Below are 21,549 nucleotides of genomic sequence, written 5' to 3'. Positions count from 1 at the left end.
GAAGGTTTGGGGATTTGGTGAAGCTACAATGACGGCAGTGTATTTGTGTGCTTGTGTTCACCTTGCGATGAGCCGATGCCGCATCCAAGGATTTTGTTTCTGTCTTGCGCCGATGCTCCTCTACTGGGCACAAGACAGATCCACAATTGATGGATGTAATCATTAAACATCCTTTTCAGAGATATTGTGGCAAGGTGTCCTCGAAATTTAATGGATGTTTCGGGCACACGTGAAGTATACTGTAAACCTGGCCTTAGGCGACTTACTTTTCAGCTGACGATCTTGACTAGGGCTTATTTTTGGGGTAGGGCTTATACAGGGTGACACAGAAAAACGGGAACTTTTGAAAAACCCAATAAAATAGAAGAAATCAACAAAAAAATTTTTATTGACAGCAATTGAACCACTACAACTTCCCTTTTAAGAGACAGTAATCCAAATTATCAATGTCTGAAAATTAGGTCCTGTAGATGGCATCCTCCTGTACGTATGCATTCTTGCAATCTGCTGTTGAGGTTCCCCATCGATCGCTGCAACCTCTCGGCTGGGATACCACGAATTTCGTCCTGTCGGTTTCTTTTTTAGAGCAGATCCTGTCTCTTGAAAGTTTTTAATCCAAGTTTTTATCACGTGTTTCGAGGGAACCAACCATGACGCCCTAAGATGAAAAAACATCGGAACTCCCTCTGTGCACCTTCCAAACTATCATTGTGTTTGTAAAACATTTTTATGGCGAAAGCACGCTGTTGACCGTTCCACTGATCCATGATTATTAAATGGCGAGATGGTTTACAGCTCAAGGTCCCTGTTCCGCAGTGCTGCCAACTGTACATGGCTGCCACTACGCATTTCAAAAGTTCCCATTTTTCTGTGTCACCCTGTATTACAGAGCAGTCTGACAATTATGCTAGGGCTTATTTTTGGGGAAATATGGTATTACCAGGTGAGTGCTCATTGGTTGCCCGCCCTCACATATATAGAGACCACCCCAATGACTTAAAACAAAATCAGATATCAGGGGGACTTGCAGACCGGTCTGACTGAGTTGCTGGGGCAGGGGTGCGGAAATCAAATTTTTTTCAACTTGTCCACGGACAAGTAAACTTAGAAAATCCACTTGTCCGCCAGTTAAATTCACTTGGCCATAAACAAATAACAAAAGTGAAAAATAGTTTATTTTTTCTGATCTCTTTTATTGATACCAAAACTGCTTTCCATTTTAAAACTGAAAAAAGTTCTTTCAGGGAGTAGTATTTTGCCTTAGGGAACTCTTTACTAAATTCATATTGGAGAATAATCTCTCACAAGAAGCTGTGGAAGAAGAAACTTCCTTTTAGACTCACGCTTTGACATAAAGGCAATGTGTTTCGCAGACAGCTGATGCAACAGTAGTGTGTCTTTTCTGTCGACTTTCTTGCCGGTAAATAATGTGGCTGTTTTGTCGGCAATAAGTGGATACTGACAGCAAATTTGGCAAAAAACAGAGTCCGTGTCGTCTGCATTTATCCATGGAAACTCTTTGAGCCATTGCGATTGAAAAGACCGTTTTCGTTTTTTATCGTACACACGGTCCCTTTTAGCTTTTGTTTTTCTTTTCTTGCCCTCACTGTCAGGTTTTTCAGGGCCTGTTGTGCCAGTTTTAATCAAGAAGTGATCCATTTCTTATCCGCGATGCTACTTGCTTCATTTTCAGCAACGCGCATATAGCGAGAAAAACGTGCTTACCGCAGTGCATTATGGGTTACGCAGGTAATTCCTAATGACATATTCGAAATTCCGCAAGATGGTACATTTTCAAAGAAGTAAATATTACCGATGTTGTCGGGAAAAATAATCACGTGTAAGTGAAGATTTTTTATAGATATTTCATTGCATTTGGAAACCATTAGAATTTTTTCTTCTTTATTTTTAATAAACTCACAACGCGAAACCAACTTGTTTTATTTGAAAAATTCTCTAATCAAATACGATCTATAGACAGCTCATCAAAACTGATGTTGTCACGCAATTCATTTCTTAACTCCTCAATATATCACAACCTATGACGCGAACTCAGGAAAGATTAACTGCCTAACAAGGTTTGTTATGTGGTGAAAATATTTGCATTGCAAGTAAAATGACCACATTTTTATGTAGAAACAATGAATTCTATCAATAATATATAAACGTTATCGATTATAATGAAAAGTCATCAGATTACATCGTAATGCCGGCATGAAAAAATGACCGCATCTCCAAGCGTGTAAATAGTAGGATGAAATACTTATGTAAGACTGTAAGAGTGCTTCCCCTTTGAAAAATCAGCCATCATTTTGTAAACAATATTGAAGATCAATTTGAGACGAACATGCCTAAGTAGACTGTTTCCGCACGAAGTACGTACTCAAATGTCTAAAATATGAAAGTAGTGGTAAAAATGTGCCCTGCACAGCACACATAGGCCTCATTCTTTTTTCTCCAAAAAATTGCACTTGTCCGTGGACAACTGAAAGCAGAAAAACACGCTTGTCCGATGGTCAATTTACCCGTGTCGGGCGTTGGATTTCCGCACCCCTGTGGGGATGTCGCACTACATAGTTGACGAGCACAGTGGGGACTGGAAAGGTTATGCACAGGAATGGGGCCTTTAACCAAACATCAATCTATGAACCCTTCCAGGTACTTGAATATAAAAATGAGTCAGGATGTACTGTATATTCCTCAAATATACTGTCGCTGCTTAGGCACCGGGTGGGGCGCCACACTACATAAATTATGTGGGCCTCAACATTGGGAATGAATACTTTGCTAAAAGCCTTCTTTACTTTATGAGTTTCACTTCTTGCTGTTGTTTAATATTCTCTGGCAGTCTGTCTAGCACATCCCTAATAAGTATAGATGTCTGCCCTACAGAAGCAACCCTTCTTTTGCTTCTGGCCAGAGCCCATGACGTGAGCAGGAAGCTTTTCAGACTAGCAGTTTCTCCCTGTTTCATCATGCCACTAAAGCCATGCTCTGAGCTTCTTCTGGGACTGCCTAAATATAGCAACTCCCAAGGTCCTTTATAACAGGTTAAAATTGCAGCCCGTACTTAATGAAAAAGTGAATCACGCAGGCACACATGGACTCATTTTCACTGTTTGTTTAAGTTAAGAGTAATCCGAGGACAAACTTGCATTTCTGGCAAGCAGAACAGACGAGACTTAACATTGTTACTTAACTATATTTGCATGTTATTTACTTGTGCATCTCAATAAATTAGAATATCATCAAAAAGTTCATTTATTTCAGTAATTCAATTCAAAAAATGAAACTCGTATTATATAGATTCATTACACAGAGAGTGATATATACTCAGCAAAAAAAGAAATGTCCTCTGACTTTCAACTGTTTTTACTTTCAGTAAACTTAATGTGTAAATATTTGTATGAACACTAAAAGAGTCAACACCATAAGACATAAACTAAAAATGTTTCACAATGTGTCCCTGAATGAAGGGAGGCTCAAAATCAAAAGTACCAGTCAGTATGTGGTGTGGCCACCAGCTGCTTGAAGTACTGCAGTGCATCTCCTCCTCATGGACTGGACCAGATTTGTCAGTTCTTGCTGTGAGATGTTACCCCACTCTTCCACCAAGGCACCTGCAAGTTCCTGGACATTTCTGGGGGGAATGGCCCTAGCCCTCACCCTGCGATCCAACAGGTCCCAGACGTGCTCAATTCCTTCGACGATAAACACGAATCCGTCCATCACCCCTGGTGAGACAAAACCGTGACTCATCAGTGAAGAGCACTTTTTGCCACTCCTGTCTGGTCCAGCGAAGGTGGGTTTGTGCCCATAGGCGGCGTTGTTGCTGGTGATGTCTGGTAAGGACCTGCCTTACAACAGGCCTACAAGCCCTCAGTCCAGCCTCTCTCAGCCTATTGCGGACAGTCTGAGCACTGATGGAGGGATTGTGTGTTCCTGGTGTGACTCGGGCAGTTGTTGTGACCATCCTGTACCTGTCACGCAGGTGTGATATTCGGATGTACCGATCCTGTGCAGGTGTTGTTACACGTGCTCTTCCACTGCGAGGATGATCAGCTGTCCTTCCTGTCTCCCTGTAGTGCTGTCTTAGGCGTCTCACAGTGCGGACATGGCAATTTATTCAGCAGTCCTCATGCCTCCCTGCAGCATGCCTAATGCACGTTCACGCAGATGAGCAGGGACCCTGGGCATCTTTCTTTGGGTGTTTTTCACAGTCGGTAGACAAGTCTCTTTAGTGTCCTGCGTTTTTAGAACTGTAACCTTAAATGGCTACTTTCTGTAAGCTGTTAAGGTCTTAACGACCATTCCACAGATGCATGTTAATTAATTGGTTATAGTTAATTGAACATGCATGGAAAACATTGTTTAAACCCTTCACAATGAAGATCTGTAAAGTTATTTGGATTTTTAAAACATTATTGTTGAAATACACAGTCCTGTAAAAGGGACGTTTCTTTTTTTGCTGAGCGTTTATTTCTTTTCATTTTGCTGATAATGGCCTATACCTAATGAAAACTCAAAATTCATTATCTCAGAAAATTAGAATATTACATATGACCAATAAAAAAAAAAAATTTTTATATAGAAATGTTAGCCTATTGAAAAGTCTGTCCATGTCAGCACTCAGGGCTCCTTTTGCATGAATGAGTGCATCAATACGGCGTGGCATGGAGGCGATCAGCCTGTGGCACTGCTGAGGTGTTCTGGAAGCCCAGGACGCTTTGATGGTGGCCTTCAGCTCGTCGGCATTGTTGGTTTTGCTGTCTCTCATCTTCCTCTTGATAGATTCTCTATGGTGTTTAGGTCAGGTGAATTTGCTGGCCAGTCAACCACAGTGATACTGGGGTCATTAAACCAGGTACTGGTACTTTTGGCAGTGTGGGCAGGTACCAAGTCCTGCTGGAAAATTAAATCAGCATCTCCATAAAGCTTGTCAGCAGAGGGAAGCATGAAGTGCTCTCAAATTTCCTGGTAGACGGCTGCGCTGACTTTGGAGTTGATAAAACGCAGTGGACCAGCACCAGTAGATGACATGGCTCCCCAAATCATCACTGACTGTGGAAACTTCACACTGGGCCTCAAACAACTTTGGACTCTGTGCATCCCCACTCTTCCTCCAGACTCTGGGACCTTGACTTTCAGATCAAATGCAAAATTGACTTTCATCTGAAAAGAGGACTTTGGACCACTGAGCTATTAACAGTCCAGTCCGTTTTCTCCTTAGCCCGGGTAAGACGCTTCTGACGTTGTCTCTGATTCAGGAGTGGCTTGACATGAGGAATGCTGTGACAGTTGTAGCCCACGTCCCGGATACCCACGTCTGTCTTGAAGCACTGACTCCTGCCACAGTCCACTCCTTGGAAATCTCCCCCCAATTCTTCACAGTCCTCTCAAGGCTGCGCTTATCCCTGTTGCTTGTGCACCTTTGTCTGTCACATTTTTTCCTTCCCCTCAACTTTCCATTAATATGATTGGATACAGCACTCTATGAACAGCCAGCTTCTTTAGCAACGACCTCTTTTGGCTTCCCCTCCTTGTGAAGGGTCTCACTGACTGTCTTCTGGGCAACGGTCAAGTCAGTAGTCTTCCTCATGATTGTGTTTCCTACTGAACCAGCCTGAGAGACCATTTAAAGGCTCAGGACGCCATTGTAGGTGTTTTGGGTTCATTAGCTGAGTGCCGTGGGACACCAGGAGTCTCCAATATTCAACTTTTTCACAATATTCAAATTTTCTGAGATGCTAAATTTTGGGTTTTCATTTATGGATGTGGAGAGAGAGGATATGCAGGTTATGGGTGTAACAGAACAAAATACAGAGGACAGAAAGATATGGAAGAAGATGATCCGCTGTGGCATCCCTAATGGAAGCAGCCGAAAGAAGAAGATAGAGATAGATAGATACTTTATTAATCCCAAGAGGAAGTTCACACACTCCAGCAAAAGCATACTGATAAAAAAAAAACAATAAATTAAAGAGTGATAAAAATGCAGGTATAACAGACAATAACTTTGTATAATGTTAATATTTACCCCCCTGCGTGGAATTGAAGAAGATTACCTGTAGGCCATAATCAGCAAAATGAAAAGAAATAAACCCTGAAATATATCACTCTGTCTGTAATGCATCTGTATAATATAGGAGTTTCACTTTTTTGAATTGGGGCAGCACGGTGGCACAGTGGGTAGTGCTGCTGCCTCGCAGTAAGGAGACCAGGGTTCGCTTCCCAAGTCCTCCCTGCGTGGAGTTTGCATGTTCTCCCCGTGTCAGCGTGGGTTTCCTCCGTCAGTCCAAAGCCATGCAGGTTAGGTGGATTGGCGATTCTAAATTATCCCTAGTGTGTGCTTGGTGTGTGTGTGTGCCCTGCGGTGGGCTGGCACCCTGCCCAGAATTTGTTCCTGCCTTGTACCCTGTGCTGGCTGGGATTGGCTCCAGCAGACCCCCATGACCCTGTAGTTAGGATATAGCAGGTTGGGTAATGACTGACTGACTTTTTGAATTGAATTACTGAAATTAACTTTTCGATGATATTCTAATTTATTGGGATGCACCTGTAATGAGGAGCATGTATGTGTTCCACTATTACCTGCAGCAAAATCATCAACCCATTAGCAGACCCATTCAATCCAGTTTGGGGTTACGAAGAGCTGATGCATGAGCTACAAGGCAGGAACCAACTCTGGATGTCTTATCACAGTTCATATTCATAAACACGCTCATAATCTGTCTGACTTTAACATCTTTGGTATGTTGCTGGAAAAGATAAAGCAGCATAACAAGTCTAATTGCTATTGGATTATGTGAATTTCCCCTTGGGATTAATAAAGTATCTATCTATCTATCTATCTATCTATCTATCTATCTATCTATCTATCTATCTATCTATCTATCTATCTATCTATCTATCTATCTATCTATCTATCTATCTATCTATCTATCTAAATTGTAATGTATAGATAGGTTTAGGACAGGTTTTATGGGGTTTTAGAAGGTTTTTTGGATGCATTTCATAGAATAGGTGCATATACCTTTTAAATATGAGTTTATGTGTGAAACTAGTGTACCCATGCATTTGCCTTTGGGCGAGTATCCACTCTACTAATCCTAAAAAAAAAAAAAAAAATTAAGTTAGATAAACTTTATTAAGCCCATAGGGAAATTCACATGCATACAGCAGCAGAAACATAGAAAACAAGGGTAGGGAGTCACAGGATAGATAATACAGCCAATCAATCGACAGATAAATAAATGTGGTGTATTGGTTAGGGCTTCACACCCTGAGGTTGTGGATTCAAATCCCACTACTGACACCACCGTGTGACCCTGAGCAAGTCACTTAACCTACCTGTGCTCCTGTTGGAAAACCAAAAAGAAATGGATCCAATTGTATCATAAATGTTGTAAGTCGCCTTGCATTTTGGCGTCAGTCAGATATGTAAATGTGAGTTGTGCAGAAACTTCAAAATGAATGTAAAGGAGTACATTGGAGGGAGGTATTGAATTGCCTGGTAACAAGCAGACAGAATAGACCCCTAGAGGCACTTCTTAGCACAGCATGGTGGAATCAGCCTGTTGCTCAAAGTGCTCCAAGAGAGAGCGCCTCCTGGAGGCCAGTGGAGGGGATTTTTCATGATGGCATCCAATTTTGCCACCTCCCTCTTTTTTCCACCACAGCTTCCAGTGTGTCCAGGGTTCACCTTGTGATGGGGCAGACTTTCCTGCAAGTTTACTTTAGGCATCTTTTGACCTCATGTTGCTTCCCTAGTATCCTGGCTTGGCAGGAAACAGATAACCAGTTTGTACCAATAACCAAAAGGCAAGACAAAAGAAATAAAAATGAAGCGATCGAAAACCCAGACAAGAGGCAAGAATCACAGTCATAATTCAGGCAAGAAGCCGAAAACTAAAATCAACCACAAAGAGAATTATTATAAGGGTTTTGAAGGTTTTATCCACAGATTCGATAAAGCTTAGTGCAACTGGTGACTTTTTATACCATCTGCTAATGAACTCGAGAATTCACAATCCTGGAGACCGCGCCCCTAGAAATGCAGGATGTGATCCTAGCAACGGTTATGCAAAATGGCTTCCACTGTAGAAAGAGGCTATCAGGTCAGGTCAAGTTGGGGAGCATGCACTGGTACAGCGTGTTGTTGAAGAAACAGCTTGGGATCACTGTTGGCAACCCCCCCTCAGGCAAACACGTGATCCAGTCCCACCCTCCAGAAATGACCCTCTATCTGCCGCAGCCAGGTGTTACATGGGGGTCCCCTTAGCCTGGTCCAGCCACTCAGGTCCTCAACAATTAGGATCACCCTCGGGTAATCGCTTCACATGGCCATAGTTCTGTAACTAACGCTCCCTCACAATGCAGGTCATGTGCCTCATTTGGGACTCCATGAACAACACAAAGTCAATCCAGCGGTACCCAAGGATTCTCCGAAGAGATACAGTACTGAAGGAGTCCAGTCTTTATTTCAGGTCACTGGATAGCATCCATGTCTCGCAAACAAATAGCAAAAAGGCTATAAGACCCCAAAATTCAACCGTGATCATGTCACCCCGGAGACTGTGGCATACAGTACACTACACTGGCTTCTATGGACTGGTAGAACATTTCCAGCAGCTTGCTGCACACATCAAAAGACCTGAATCTCCTTAGGAAGTCCAGTCTGCTTCGGCCCTTGTTGTCTTGTACCATTGTGTTGTCGTGCCACTCCAGTTTTTTGTTTAAGTGAACCCAGAGGTCCCTGTAGCTCTGCTCCACTTGCACATCCTACCCCTGGACTTTGATTGATCTCAGAGGCTCCTTGGCATGCCAGTCATCCACCACCAACTCTTTTCTCTTGCTGATGTTAAGTTGTTGGTGGTTCTCAATTCACCACAAGACCAAGTCCTTCACAACTTTCCAGTACTTTGACTCGTCTCCATTATTAATGCAACCTATGATGGAGGTGTCATTGAAGAATTTGTGTAGGTGGAAAGTGCTGGTATTGTACTGGAAGTCAGTTGTGTAGAGGAAAACCAGAAGGGAGATGGGACAGCTCCCTGAAGTGCTCCAGTATTACACACTACCATTTCTGGTACTCGGTCCCTGAGCCTCACAAACTGTTGGTCAGGTAGGCCATGATCCAGGAGATTGTGGGGGGCATTAGGATACAAAGGTCTGTGCTTTTTCCCAAACCAGTTGATGAGACAGAATTGGTTTAAGGTGCTGGACAAATCAAAGAACACGAGCCTAACTGTGGTGCCGGCTTTGTCCAAGTCAGAGTAGGCGCCCAGAGCATGGAGATCACGGCATCCTCCACGTTTGTCTGTGTCTGATATGCAGTACACCCACACAGGGGGAAAATTTCACCTGGACACGGAAAGAGCGTGTTAAACACTTAGGCAAACACGAACCTTTGAGTTTTTTCTTCTTCAGTTAAATATCTACAGAAATGTGATCTACAGATATGTATTGTTACAGCATAAGAGTTCAGATTAAAACTCTGAATGGATACATATGTGTGCCAGCCTTTTGTCATGCAGAAAATTCTGATGACTTTCAAGGGGATTGAATGCTTTTGCACGCCACTGTATATTCTGGACAAGTAACAAAAAGAAGACCTTTTATTTGAAGTGAAGTGTGTTTCACTCCTTCCACCTGTCTGTCCTGTTTGTGTTATAAATGATGATGACAACCCAGAAAGAGCAAAGACAGATTTCTAAAATTAGAACATTAATGTGCTGACGGTGTAGCTGTGAAAGTACCGCACATCAAGTGCCTCAACGGTGAGCCCCCAGGGTACAAATTAGAGAGGCACAGGGCACATACTTTAAGACGCAATGAGCCAAATCAGTTGCATAATGGATCCACTAAGTGAGCCCAGATTGTAATGTTGTGTTGTTAATAAAGTTACATACTAACCTAATCAGTGATTTTATTTATTTATTTATTTAACAGGTTAACATCAGTGGACTCAAATAGCATTTGCTGAAAATTATTCAAACCTGAAGTGGCCAGGGCTACTTTTTATAACTAAATTGTGGTGCCACACATGCCGTTCAGTCTTTTTTTTTTTTGTGGAATCAGTTTTTGAAATAAAAGAGACTATCCTTATATTATTTCACGTGTCCATCCATGCTCGATATAAACAACGGTTGCCACAACTACTGTATCCCTCCATAACAATAGCAAGGAATCTGTGTTCCTGGTAGAGTTCTGGTCTTCGGCTTATCTTTAAGACTTCAATTCTTCAGTGTCACCAATTATCGACTGTGGTGTTTGACTGTTTTTTCGGTGCATACATTGTTACTGAACAAAACTACATTATGCCACTATCATTTTACACCTCCTTTTTCCTTCACTTCAACATAAGCCTGCCGATAAAATGAAAAGGCACATGCAGTGTAGCTACAACCAACAGAAATGGTCTCGTCGGCCTACATACTCAACACCAACGCACAGCAGCAGAAACATCGACATCACGCCAGACCAACCAGCACAGGCGGGGATGCCTTAGAACAACAACGTATGACAAACCACAGAGCAAAGTTATTATAGCTAATGAAAACTAAATTCAAAATTGAAACTATTATTAAAAAAACATTTTCGTAAACTGAAATAAAATAATTAACAAAACCGAAATGAAAAACTAAAACTAAACTATTAAAGTAGCTGGAAAGACTAACTGAAATAAAATAATAATTTACTAAAATTTTTTTAGTTTTCGTTTTTGAATGAATATTCTTGCTATTAGTCTTTACCCCTTGTCAGTTTTAACTCTAAAACAGAAAGTCATCCACCACGAGCCGCCCGCACATACGAGGTGTGGCAGAAAAGTAATGAGACTGATTTTTTATTTACCAAAGTTTTTATTTTTTCCAAACATCAATGTTATCCCCTTCAAAGTAGTTCCCTTGGGCAGCTATACACCGATGGAGACGTTGTTCCCACTGTTCGTAGCAGCGCTGGAAGTCTTCAACCGGTATGGTCTTCAGCATGTCCGTTACACTCTTTTGGATGTTTTCTAAAGTCCCGAAATGACGTCCTTTGAGGACATTTTTCAGTTTAGGAAAAAGGAAAAGTCACACGGACTGAGGTCAGGTGAATAAGGGGGCTGGGGAACCACAGGAATGCCTTTTGAGGTCAAAAATTCTGCTATGGAGAGGGCAGTTTTTCTGCACCATTTTGGCACAGACCTTTCACATGTGCAAATGTTCAGTCAAAATTTGATGAACGGTAAATCAGTTCAAATTTAATTGTTCACTCAACATTCTTAATGTTAAACGACGGTCTGATCTCACAAGAGTGTTCACACGTTCGATGTTTTCATTGGTTTTCGAAGCTGAAGTCCTCCCTGAACGGTGTTCATCTTCAACGTGTTTTCTGCCTTCCAAAAATGATTTTTGCCAGCGAAAAACTTGAGCTCGGGATAAAGAATGTTCCCCATAGGCCTGTTTTAACTTTTCAAACGTCACACTTGCCGTTTAATGGCACAACTTTGCTCCAAATTCCGCTGTTCCATTTTGCGTGACGCACAACCAAAAACACAACTTCGCTAATAGCAGTCACAAAAATCACGTAGTTAATGGAAGGCGTTGAAACTCGCACTGAGCTATGGGAGGGGACTGATACACGTGCTCTATCAAGGACAAACATCGCAGCGTTGCCAGATCGCTTGCAGTGTTGCCAGTCTCATTACTTTTCTGCCACACCTCGTATTCATCCAGTGAACGGCGGCTGGTGACGAAGGGTGGCTGTTTACACAGCATTTGCGCTGACAGAACAAGCTGAGTGCGGGTGCGTAAAGAGTGTGAAATAGAAAGCGATTGCATGCTGCCTTTCTTTGCACTTGTTGTATATCAAGATGTAATTCAAACGGCTGAAATCAGAATGTGCTGGTCAACAAAACGTTTACCATATGGACAGAAAAATCTCGACTGAGTAACGTTTCAGTTTATTTCTCAAGTGTTTGCTTTTAGTTGACAGCAATCCACCTGCCACTTCGCACAGGAGAAATCGTTGTTACTTTCTCATATATGAAGAATAGAGAAAGTTTAGTAATCATGAAGAAAATTCAACCTCAATATTTTGATGAATCTTGACGTTAGAGACCTCCCAGAGTCCAACAATAAATATTGTTTTTTGGAATTGTGTGTACTTGAGCACGCATGTGTGTCTCTCTGTGTGGGTGTGTGTGTCTATAAACACGATAACTCAAAAACGCAACTAGATAGATGGATGAAATTCGGCATGTGGTTGTTACGCCACAATTGTAGATCTGTATTAAGTTTTGGGCCAAATCCATCACCTGGAAGTGGTACTTTACCAGAACACATACTTGATTTTTTTTTATTTTTATTTGTGCAGCTGCAGAGTCCGATTTATTCAGCTTTACTTTAATTGTTGATGGTTCCTTAATGTACATAATATAAAAATCGAGAGACTGACTAGGTCATCATACAAGATCAGCATATTGTTGCTGACCAATCACTTTTGCTTTAAAAGCATCGTTTAACAATGAAGCGATACAAACAAAGGTAGAGAGTCTGACAAGTGATGAAAAACTAAACATACTAATGGGTTTTTGTATTTATTATATATTTATTTATCTTTTTTAGTTTATATTCACAACTAAAAATACCTGATATTGTGAAAGTAATCCATTAGCAGAATTATATTTTAAAATATTTGTCTCCCTTTTTTCAATGTTTTTCTCTCTGTCTCAAAATAGACAGTTGAAATATCATATTCTTTTTGTTCTTAACATCAGCCTTATCATACGTATTGCATACCAGGGATTTTTCCTGCCTTACATCCAAACCTGCTGCAGTAGGCTCCAGGTTCCTGTGATTCTGCTCTGGATAAACAGGTTTAGATAATGTATATGTTGTTCTTAATCTCAGACGCTGTCTCTATTTTTTTGTGCCTGTCTGTACTCTTATTGCCTGCTCTTGCTCTGCTCATTATGGGTTACTGTTCTTATGTTGGGCTATTCAAGACTCACCACCCCTAACCTTGACACTTCATGCTTGTTGTTGTTTGCTTCCCTCAATACAGCGAGATGGGGTCTGCACACTCATTCAAGTCTAAGAGCCCTGTTCTTCCTAAACCCCCGTGATTTTCATAAGAAGATATTTAAAAAAATTATAAAATTGTGTAAAATTATTCATATTCAGTGTCTAGTTTTGATTATGCTTGTTTTTATCAGACAAAAACAAAACCAGATATTAAACCATGCAGTGTAGTAAGCTTCCACTAATATTAAACTCATATCCAAATCTGTTAAGTGTACAGTTCTGTCTGATTGTGACACAAAACTAAACTCTGTAGGCGCTCCATGCCATAATTACTAAAACTAAAACTGAAACTAATATATATAAAAATAAAATAGAAATGTCTTTGTGAAATAAAAACAAAACTAAAACTAAAAATACACGATGAAGGAAAACTTAAACTAAACTGAATTTCCAAGTAAGGTCAGAAAAAATATAGAAATAAAAACGCAAAACTATAATAACCTTGTCACAGAGTATCCGAAGATTAGTGGCAGCAATTCTCGCACCTAGACAGTGAACGGAAGTGAATTACACACACAACCTTTCTGAAGAGCAGCTGCAAACTGCCAGACGACAAATATTACGATGGAAAAACTACAGGAATTTCGTGACACTGACAACTCAAAGCAAGATATTCTCTTTATATTACGGCATAGGCAATTCTCTGTTCGTTTAGCAATATTGTATGACTATTACTAAGTCACAACGACAAACATTTAATAATGTCGGAGTTTATTTTCCAGGCCCTGTTTTTAACCATGGCCAGTTGTACATGACATTTTCCAGAGTTACATTGAAACCTGCGTTAAACATACAGGTACTTTTGGGTCACACACAGAGGAATGTTTTCACGTACAATAACGTTTATGCAACAAATTGCGTTTTCCGACAATTATTATAGACGTCGCTACGTTACCTGATGGCCACATTTCACACATGCTGACTTCCATGTGCCCTGCGTTTAGTGAGATGTCTAATTGCTCCCACCCAGGTTTAACCACAATTCACTGAAGATCGTTCCTAGACCTATTGTTTTGTCTTGGTTGAGTATTATATTGCTCTGCTTTCCCCTTTTGTATTATTAATATGTAGCCTTTGTCAGAATGCTTTAAATCCCATGGACTTACCACTGTTTATAAGGTACTATAGTATATAACTTCTCCCCACCGTCCCTTCTACATGTAACCTCAGGCAACTAGATGTAGTAAAAAGACAAGCAGGAGTTAAGTTACAAATAAAATAATGTATTATTGATAATATTCATAAATAATAACAGTATGCAAAGTACATTTGAATATTGGCAACCATACTACCTGATAAATGTTGATGTGTAGTTTCAGGCGGCACACAGACCTGTTAGTTACTGAAAATGTCTCGAATTAAGGCGTCATTTGTGGTCAGCTTTCTTCAGAACAGGCCGCATGCCTGTCTCAATATGGCTGCCGAGCTGTGCTCTTCATTGTGTTGTCCTTTTCAGTTCATGCATCAGTTTGGTAAGAGTGAGGGAGTGAGCAAATGTATAGATTCTCTGCCCAACCCCTAGGTCCACAAGGGCATCATGGTACATAAAGGCTTCTGATACAAGCCAGTTCCAAACAGCCATACTTCAGACCAATGGGGGAATAGATAGATAGATAGATAGATGAATAGAACATCTTCACACCTGCCACCCCCCAAAACCATCTGTTGAGCTAAAGTTTGCCAGTTAGGCAGCCTGACGTTCCTATTGGGGTTGACTGAGAGACTTCAGAGAAACATTTACCAAACTCGTTTAAGGCACTTCCCCACAACTCTGTCGTAAAATTCAAAGAGACCCATTCCCAAAAGGCAGGGGCAAACATGAATGCTTCTCACTAATGTAACACCAATATTACATTGCTTTGCCTAAATTACAAATAAAGACATACAAAATACTTATCAATTTGTATGCAAAATCTCACATCACAACACCTATATAATTTATACGTCTAGCTTCGGCGAGACTGGTGTATTAAGTATTCTGATGATATTTGGAGGATATTCCAGTACCCCGTACCATATTTAGGCATTACACTACATGAGCAGAACACAGCCAGTGCCTCTTGTGATTCATGATTAAGTGCCTTTGTATTGCCATTGTGATGCTGCATGCTTCAAAATATTTTCAAATGGAGCATAACAGCAAGGACAGCGGGCCAGCTTTTATTAATCAAATTTGTACACAGCAGCAAAGAGCTATGAACAGTGATGAGCTGGGAGTGTATGGAGAGTTAGTGGGAGCTTTTGTGGTTAGTCAGATAGTTATTGGTATTCATCGCTCAATACTTGCACATCAAGGGGTTGATAAATTATGCCGTGGTGTGGGTGAAGGGAGATCAACAGGGAGGTGGGAGTACCCACTTGATGTCCAAGCTCTGCCATGTATCCATCTGTGTGCACCACAAGCACGCCATCATCATTATACTTTACTGTAAGGGTCAATTATCTTTACTTACAGTCACATGCGTAGAGGGGCCCATTATTGTTGAGAGCAGGTGCAGCATAGTAAGAGGGTCAGATTATTTATTCATACAGTCATTCTTGAAAGTTTGTGGACCTGTTGCATAATACAATTTTTTTATTTAACTTACACTACTGGTCAAAAATTTTAGAACACCTCCATTTTCCTGTTTTTCTTCATATTTAATTACCGTATATACTCATGTATGAGTCGAGTCTTGAAACCCGAAGAATCGATCATAAAATCAGACGCCGACTGCCTGTTCAAAAATGCAACACTTAGATTTGTTTTTTTTTTCTTCATCTTCTTGCCTCCTCCAATCTCGCACCAGTTTCTCAGACACATCAAATTTTGTTGCAGCAGCACAGTTACCAATTTCTTTCACCACTTCAACAACATTTAATTTAAAACCAACTTCATATTTTCTTCTGATCGAACGTTCCATCATAGATAAGGGATGCTCTTATGATAAAGGTGTATGAGGGTGTGAGATGCAAAAAACACAGAATAGTGCAAATGTCACTTCGGAATAGTTTGGGTATTACCGTATGGTCATGTAGGCACAATACATAGAAAAAAAAGGCTGTGTGCTCCGTGATTACTCTCTCAGGTGGGCTTCAGCATATCATAATCTCTTGGACCAATAGCGTGAATTGTACACATTCAAATTATATAACCAACATTCTAAAAAATCGGAAATTATACGGTAAAATCATGCCCCAACTTATCCCCGGGAGAACGTAAACGTGAGTATATACAGTAGTTGAAATGCAATTAATGACCTAAAATGGTGAAAAGGTAAGCACTAATCTGGCAGAGGTTTAAATTGAAAGTTTAGGTTAGCATAAACTGAGAAAAGGAAATTTCAGAATTCTACAATTGGGCCTTCTTCAGGGAACAACAAATAGGTTACAACCTACAGATGTTCTGCAGCACTTGAAGTAAGTGAAGCCTTGCAAGTTGAAGCAAACAAGGTGTCCCAACTTCTGTTGATTACTGGAAAACTTTCTGTGTGTCTCAAAGCAGAGTTGGAACAGACTGTGTTACTACATCCTCTGAAGTCCTACTTGGGTAATATTCCAGTGATAATGGCAGGAAAAAGGCAATTAACGAATGATTTGAGACAGAGCATTATTACCCTTAGAGGTGTAGGCATTTCATTTAAAGAAATGGCAAAAAAATAATCAAAGTGTCAGTCCAGTGGTGTCCTACACAATCCGAAGGCAATTGGAAACGGGAAGAAACTCTGATAAGAAGAGATCTGGCAGAGCCAAAGTCACAAGATAATCAGAAGCCAAGTTTCTGAGGTACACAACTTAACAGTGCAGGCTGCCTTTAAGTAATCAGTAGAAGTTGGGACACCTGTGCAAATTGTTTGCTTCAACTTGCAAGGCTTCATTTACTTTAACTGCTGCAGAATATCTGTACATTGTAACTGATTAGTTGCTCCCTGAAGAAGGCCCATTTGTAATATTCTGAAAGTTCCTTTTTTCTGAGGTGCTTTAAAGCTTTTGACCGGTAGTGTATAATGCATATTTAGTCACATTTTGGCTGTTCCTGATTGATATAAAGTATACTATACAGCATAAATGAGTACATCCCTCTGAGCATATCACCTTATTTCCAAAAATGCTGGGACAGGATGTAAAATACGAATAAAAGCAAAAGGCCGTTATTTGTAAATGCTTCATGCAGTCGTGAAGAAGTGAGTTCACATTTGTTACCAATATTTTTTCTTTTTTAACATGTGTAGACATATCAAGATTGATCCTCATTTAAACAGTATCTATAGTTAAAGGTGATATAACAAAAAATCTGCATTTTGTAGACTGTTGTATAAGTTAAGTCACACACATGCGCATAGGAGGCAGCTAAAGGGTCCGAATAGTGACAATTCCGTGCCTGACCTGGGGATGGTGAGGTGCGCTAACTTTTTCTCTCAATCCTCTGCAGACTATTCATGGGAAATCCCACAGGGCTCCGGCACCCGTGATGATGTCACTCACGTTTCCGGCGTCCATGATGATGTCGCTTCCGTTTCCATCGCCTGTGATGATGTCACTTCTGGTTCTGACACCAACAAGGAGTTCACTTCCTGTCCAGACCTTTAAAGCTGCCATCTTCACCACATGTCCTCAGTTCTGTTTTGGACTTTGAACTAGACACAACCTGACAAAATTGAACCCTTTTGCAGCCAGGGCATAATACACAGGTGGCTGCCCTGAAGCTTTATGTCTCCTGTCCATTCTTGTGACATTGCATATTTCATGTGTGGGGGGAAACAGTAAGTACATCCCTACACTTATCACTACATCAAATTAGGGTCCAGTGCAGATGTTTAGAGCATCACGAGTGAGGATCTTGTCTGACCCCATGTTATTCAAACTCAGTCAGACATTTACTGTTTGTTGTTGTCGTCTTATCACCATGACTAGATCAAAAGAGCTCTCTGAGGCCTTTGGTATGAAAGTTACAGATGATTGTGAGTCTGGGAAGGGATTTTAGAAGATTACAAAAACAATAGGAAATCACCCATTCCATTGTCCAGAAGACCATTTGCAAGTGGAGAAGATTTTTAAACAACTTCCTGCTTATCTACATAAGATACTGATAGAAGGCCCTAAGAATTCTATAAATTCATTATGCGACCAACAGGTTACCTTTAAAGTGCACAAGTCAACCATTAGAAAGGCGTTGCATTAATTAGATCTACATGGGAGGTGTGCCAGGAGGAAACAAGAAAGAAGATCAGGGCATGACTAAAGTTTGCCTGTGAACAATGTGCTCTGGAACAGGCAAGGCATAGATAGAATTATTTGGCCACAGCATCAGAGGACATTTTGGCTTAAAGCAAAGGCAGCATTTGAACAGGAGAACTTGATACCAACTGTTAAAATGTGGTGAAAATTCACTGGTTTGGGGCAGCATCACTGCCTGGGCAGCCCACCATCATAGAATCCAAAACGAATTCTTCATTGTAACGGAGGGAGCTTGACGGTAATGTGAGACCAACTGTCAGAACACTGATGCTCAACCAACAGAAGATCTTGCAATTTGTCAATGTCCCTAAGCTATGTCTACAAAAAGAAAAAAAGTGGAAGGTTCTGGAATAGTTGAGTCAAAGCCCAGAACTGAATCCCACCCCATCATGGAAATGGGACGTGCACACAAAACACCCCTCAAACATCACACAGCTGAAAGAATTGTGCATGAAGTTGTGGGGAAAACCTTTTCTTCTAGTCGACAGTATAGTAGATGCCAACTTGAGGAGGCAATTCCCAGCTATTAGGGTGTATTTAGTTTTTCTTCTGACTCGCGCTATGTGAAAATGCTACTGTTGTTAACCCATAGAAGTGTATTCATCTTAGCGTTTCTTGTTTTTACTGTAAATACTATTTCATACATGTTGAGTTCTGAGTCCCTGGAAAATATCAGGGTGAGCAAGGGATAAATGTTTGGAACGATTTGATGTGTTGCCTCCTGCCAGCGTCACAGACACAGCACTGCTAAGCAGTTAGATTACTGACAGAAGTTCTTGTTCATTTTGTAAATGTCTAACTCCACACATCCAGCATCCAGCAAGTCTGGTCCGTACTCTGAGTGTGTGTTTTGTTTTTTGTTTTTTTTAAAGACACAAGAGCTTACCTTTCAGTAGAAGCAGCGTAAAGCAATTTCAGTCATATTTTCAAGTTTTGGATGTCGTAGTGGGGGAGAAAGTGGGTAATGATTACCCAGAGCCCACTGGAGACCCTTGAAGCCTGGAATGAGAAGTTTGTTTCTGAGAGGAAGGGGCCCACAGAGACTGCTTATGTATAGGGGGGGCCGCCAGTTTTCTCTGCTACACCCCAGTTTCAAGTAGTAAGACTTTGAATTTTTTAAAATGGTGGTATAGTAACGTTTTAGAAATTTGGTAATTGAATCCATTTTTTAGTACCGATATACTGTTCAACACTAATGTAGTCCTGGTTTGGAGTCCAGAATAAGACTGACGTTCTTATGCTCATTTTTTACACATCATTTAACACAGAGTTTGATTTTTTTTTTTCAGTTCTGGCTTGTACCCACCTCCATGATTTTCTCTTTTTTTGTCTACAGGATAAAGAAGTGTAAGAATTATTATGAAGTCCTGGGAGTGGGCAAAGATGCCAGTGAGGAGGATTTGAAGAAGGCCTACAGAAAGCTTGCCTTGAAATTTCATCCAGACAAGAACCATGCACCTGGAGCAACAGAGGCATTCAAAAGTAAAGTCTGCAGTCTTTTTGTATTTTTTTATAGAGAAGAATCCAATGCTCACAGTTCAGAAATAACCCCACCTGGAATCGTATCTGTTTTTTCTATCTAAGCTGTCATACGATGAGGCTTACTATGATAAAACACTGTATAAATTAAACATTGACTGATATACTACTTACTTTACTAGCTGGGCCTTGTTGTCTTCCGAATTTCTGTTTTTGATTAATATTATGACCAAATTATATATTGCTGTTTTGTTTTGGTAGGTTCCTAAGGTGGCCTTAGTTTACCCTTTAGACTCTTATTAAGTACACTTTAACACAAAGCTCCAAATCCCATACTCATGCCACGCTAACAGAGTTGACTGCTACTGTACTTCAACACTTGCCAATTTCTTTTACACTTAAACCCCAGGCAATTAGAGTACCTGAACAAGCAGAGAAACTTACACATTATTCATATGTTATAGGTATGCCCAAAGTACCATAGTACGATGAGTGTTGGTTAATTAATACAACCTAATAATATTATGTTGATTTGTCTGGCTTGGTCTTTGCTCCCACATGCCTTATGAACAGAGCGGCAGGCATGGCCTATCTGAACATGGCTGCCGAGTGACAGAGTCTCCTCAGGATGGAAAATAGCAGAGAGACTGGCCTTAATTTAATGAAATCTTGACACACCTCTTGAATCAGTGGATGTGTACAGTTCCCAATGAAAAGGCTCATACAGAGTCATCCATTTCTCCACCCTTGTTCCTGTCTCCATTTTCAAAGGATGAATAAAGACAATTTCAGACAAACCAGAAACAAAGGATATACTGGTAACTAAGTCGTGAACTGCCTCTTCAAACCAGACTTATAAATGTATTTGTCCTTTCCACTATAGGCTTTCTTTCTGGGAGGGTGGCCTGTCTTTGATATTGAAGCTCATACAAACTACCCGCCAGCCTCACAGCCACTCTGGTCAATTCTCCACCTCCCCTTCATGGATGGCTAGAAGCATTGAGCAGGAGTTGTTATCTGATCATATGTGAGCCAGAGCAACAACTGGTTATGCAGCTTATGTTGTTAGACATTAACTTCCCTGCCTCTTTAAATATTTTAAAATATGATATTGTTTGACATTAATAAAAATAAATTTTAAAAAATGGTTAGCCTATATGCTAGATATTATTTTCTATCACAATTGCTAGTTTCTTTTCCTTATTGATACATATGACAGTGTAGCACAACAGTTAAGCCGTTAATGCTGCTTTGACTCTCACACCCAGTTATTGTGTACTGGGAGATTACAAGTTCTCCCCCACATTCTCGTTGTTTTGACTTTCTCGTATACAAAGTATAGGGAAGGTATTGTAATCGTCCAAAAATTTGACCTCGTGATTTTGATGAATCTTGACATTTTAGACCTCCCCAGGTTCAATTTTACTTTCTCATAGGGAAAGTATTGTAATTGTCCAAAAATTCGATTTTGATGAATCTCGACATTTTAGACCTCCCTGAGTCTGATTTACTTTCTCATAGGGAAAGTATTGTAATCATCCAAAAATTTGATTTTGATTAATGTCGGCGTTTTAGACCTCCCTGGGTCCAGTTTACTTTCTCGTAGGGAAAGTATTGTAATTGTCCAATACAGTTGAACCTCGGTTTACGAGTAACTTGGTTTACGAGTGTTTTGCAAGACGAGCAAAAATTTTTAATAAATTTTGACTTGATAAACGAGCGATGTCTTGCAATGCGAGTAGTAAGGATACACTTTGTCTGCTGAGCGTTATGTGATCATAAC

At 40.5% G+C, this 21,549-nt stretch overlaps 1 protein-coding gene across 1 annotated transcript in view; it reads left to right on the top strand.

The window, feature by feature from the left end:
• Window positions 1-21,549, top strand: part of dnajb14 (DnaJ heat shock protein family (Hsp40) member B14) — a 70,721-nt gene that overhangs the window by 32,075 nt on the left and 17,097 nt on the right. The window contains exon 3 of the mRNA XM_039758196.1: window positions 19,624-19,769. Within this exon, the coding sequence (XP_039614130.1) occupies window positions 19,624-19,769 (146 nt within the window). The remainder of the gene's footprint in view (window positions 1-19,623; window positions 19,770-21,549) is intronic.

This window comes from Polypterus senegalus, chromosome 7 (assembly GCF_016835505.1).
Source record: "Polypterus senegalus isolate Bchr_013 chromosome 7, ASM1683550v1, whole genome shotgun sequence".
NCBI classification, from domain to species: Eukaryota; Metazoa; Chordata; class Cladistia; order Polypteriformes; family Polypteridae; genus Polypterus; species Polypterus senegalus.
The sequence above is the reverse complement of the archived record's forward strand: the minus strand, read 5'-3'. Positions and strand labels throughout refer to the sequence as shown.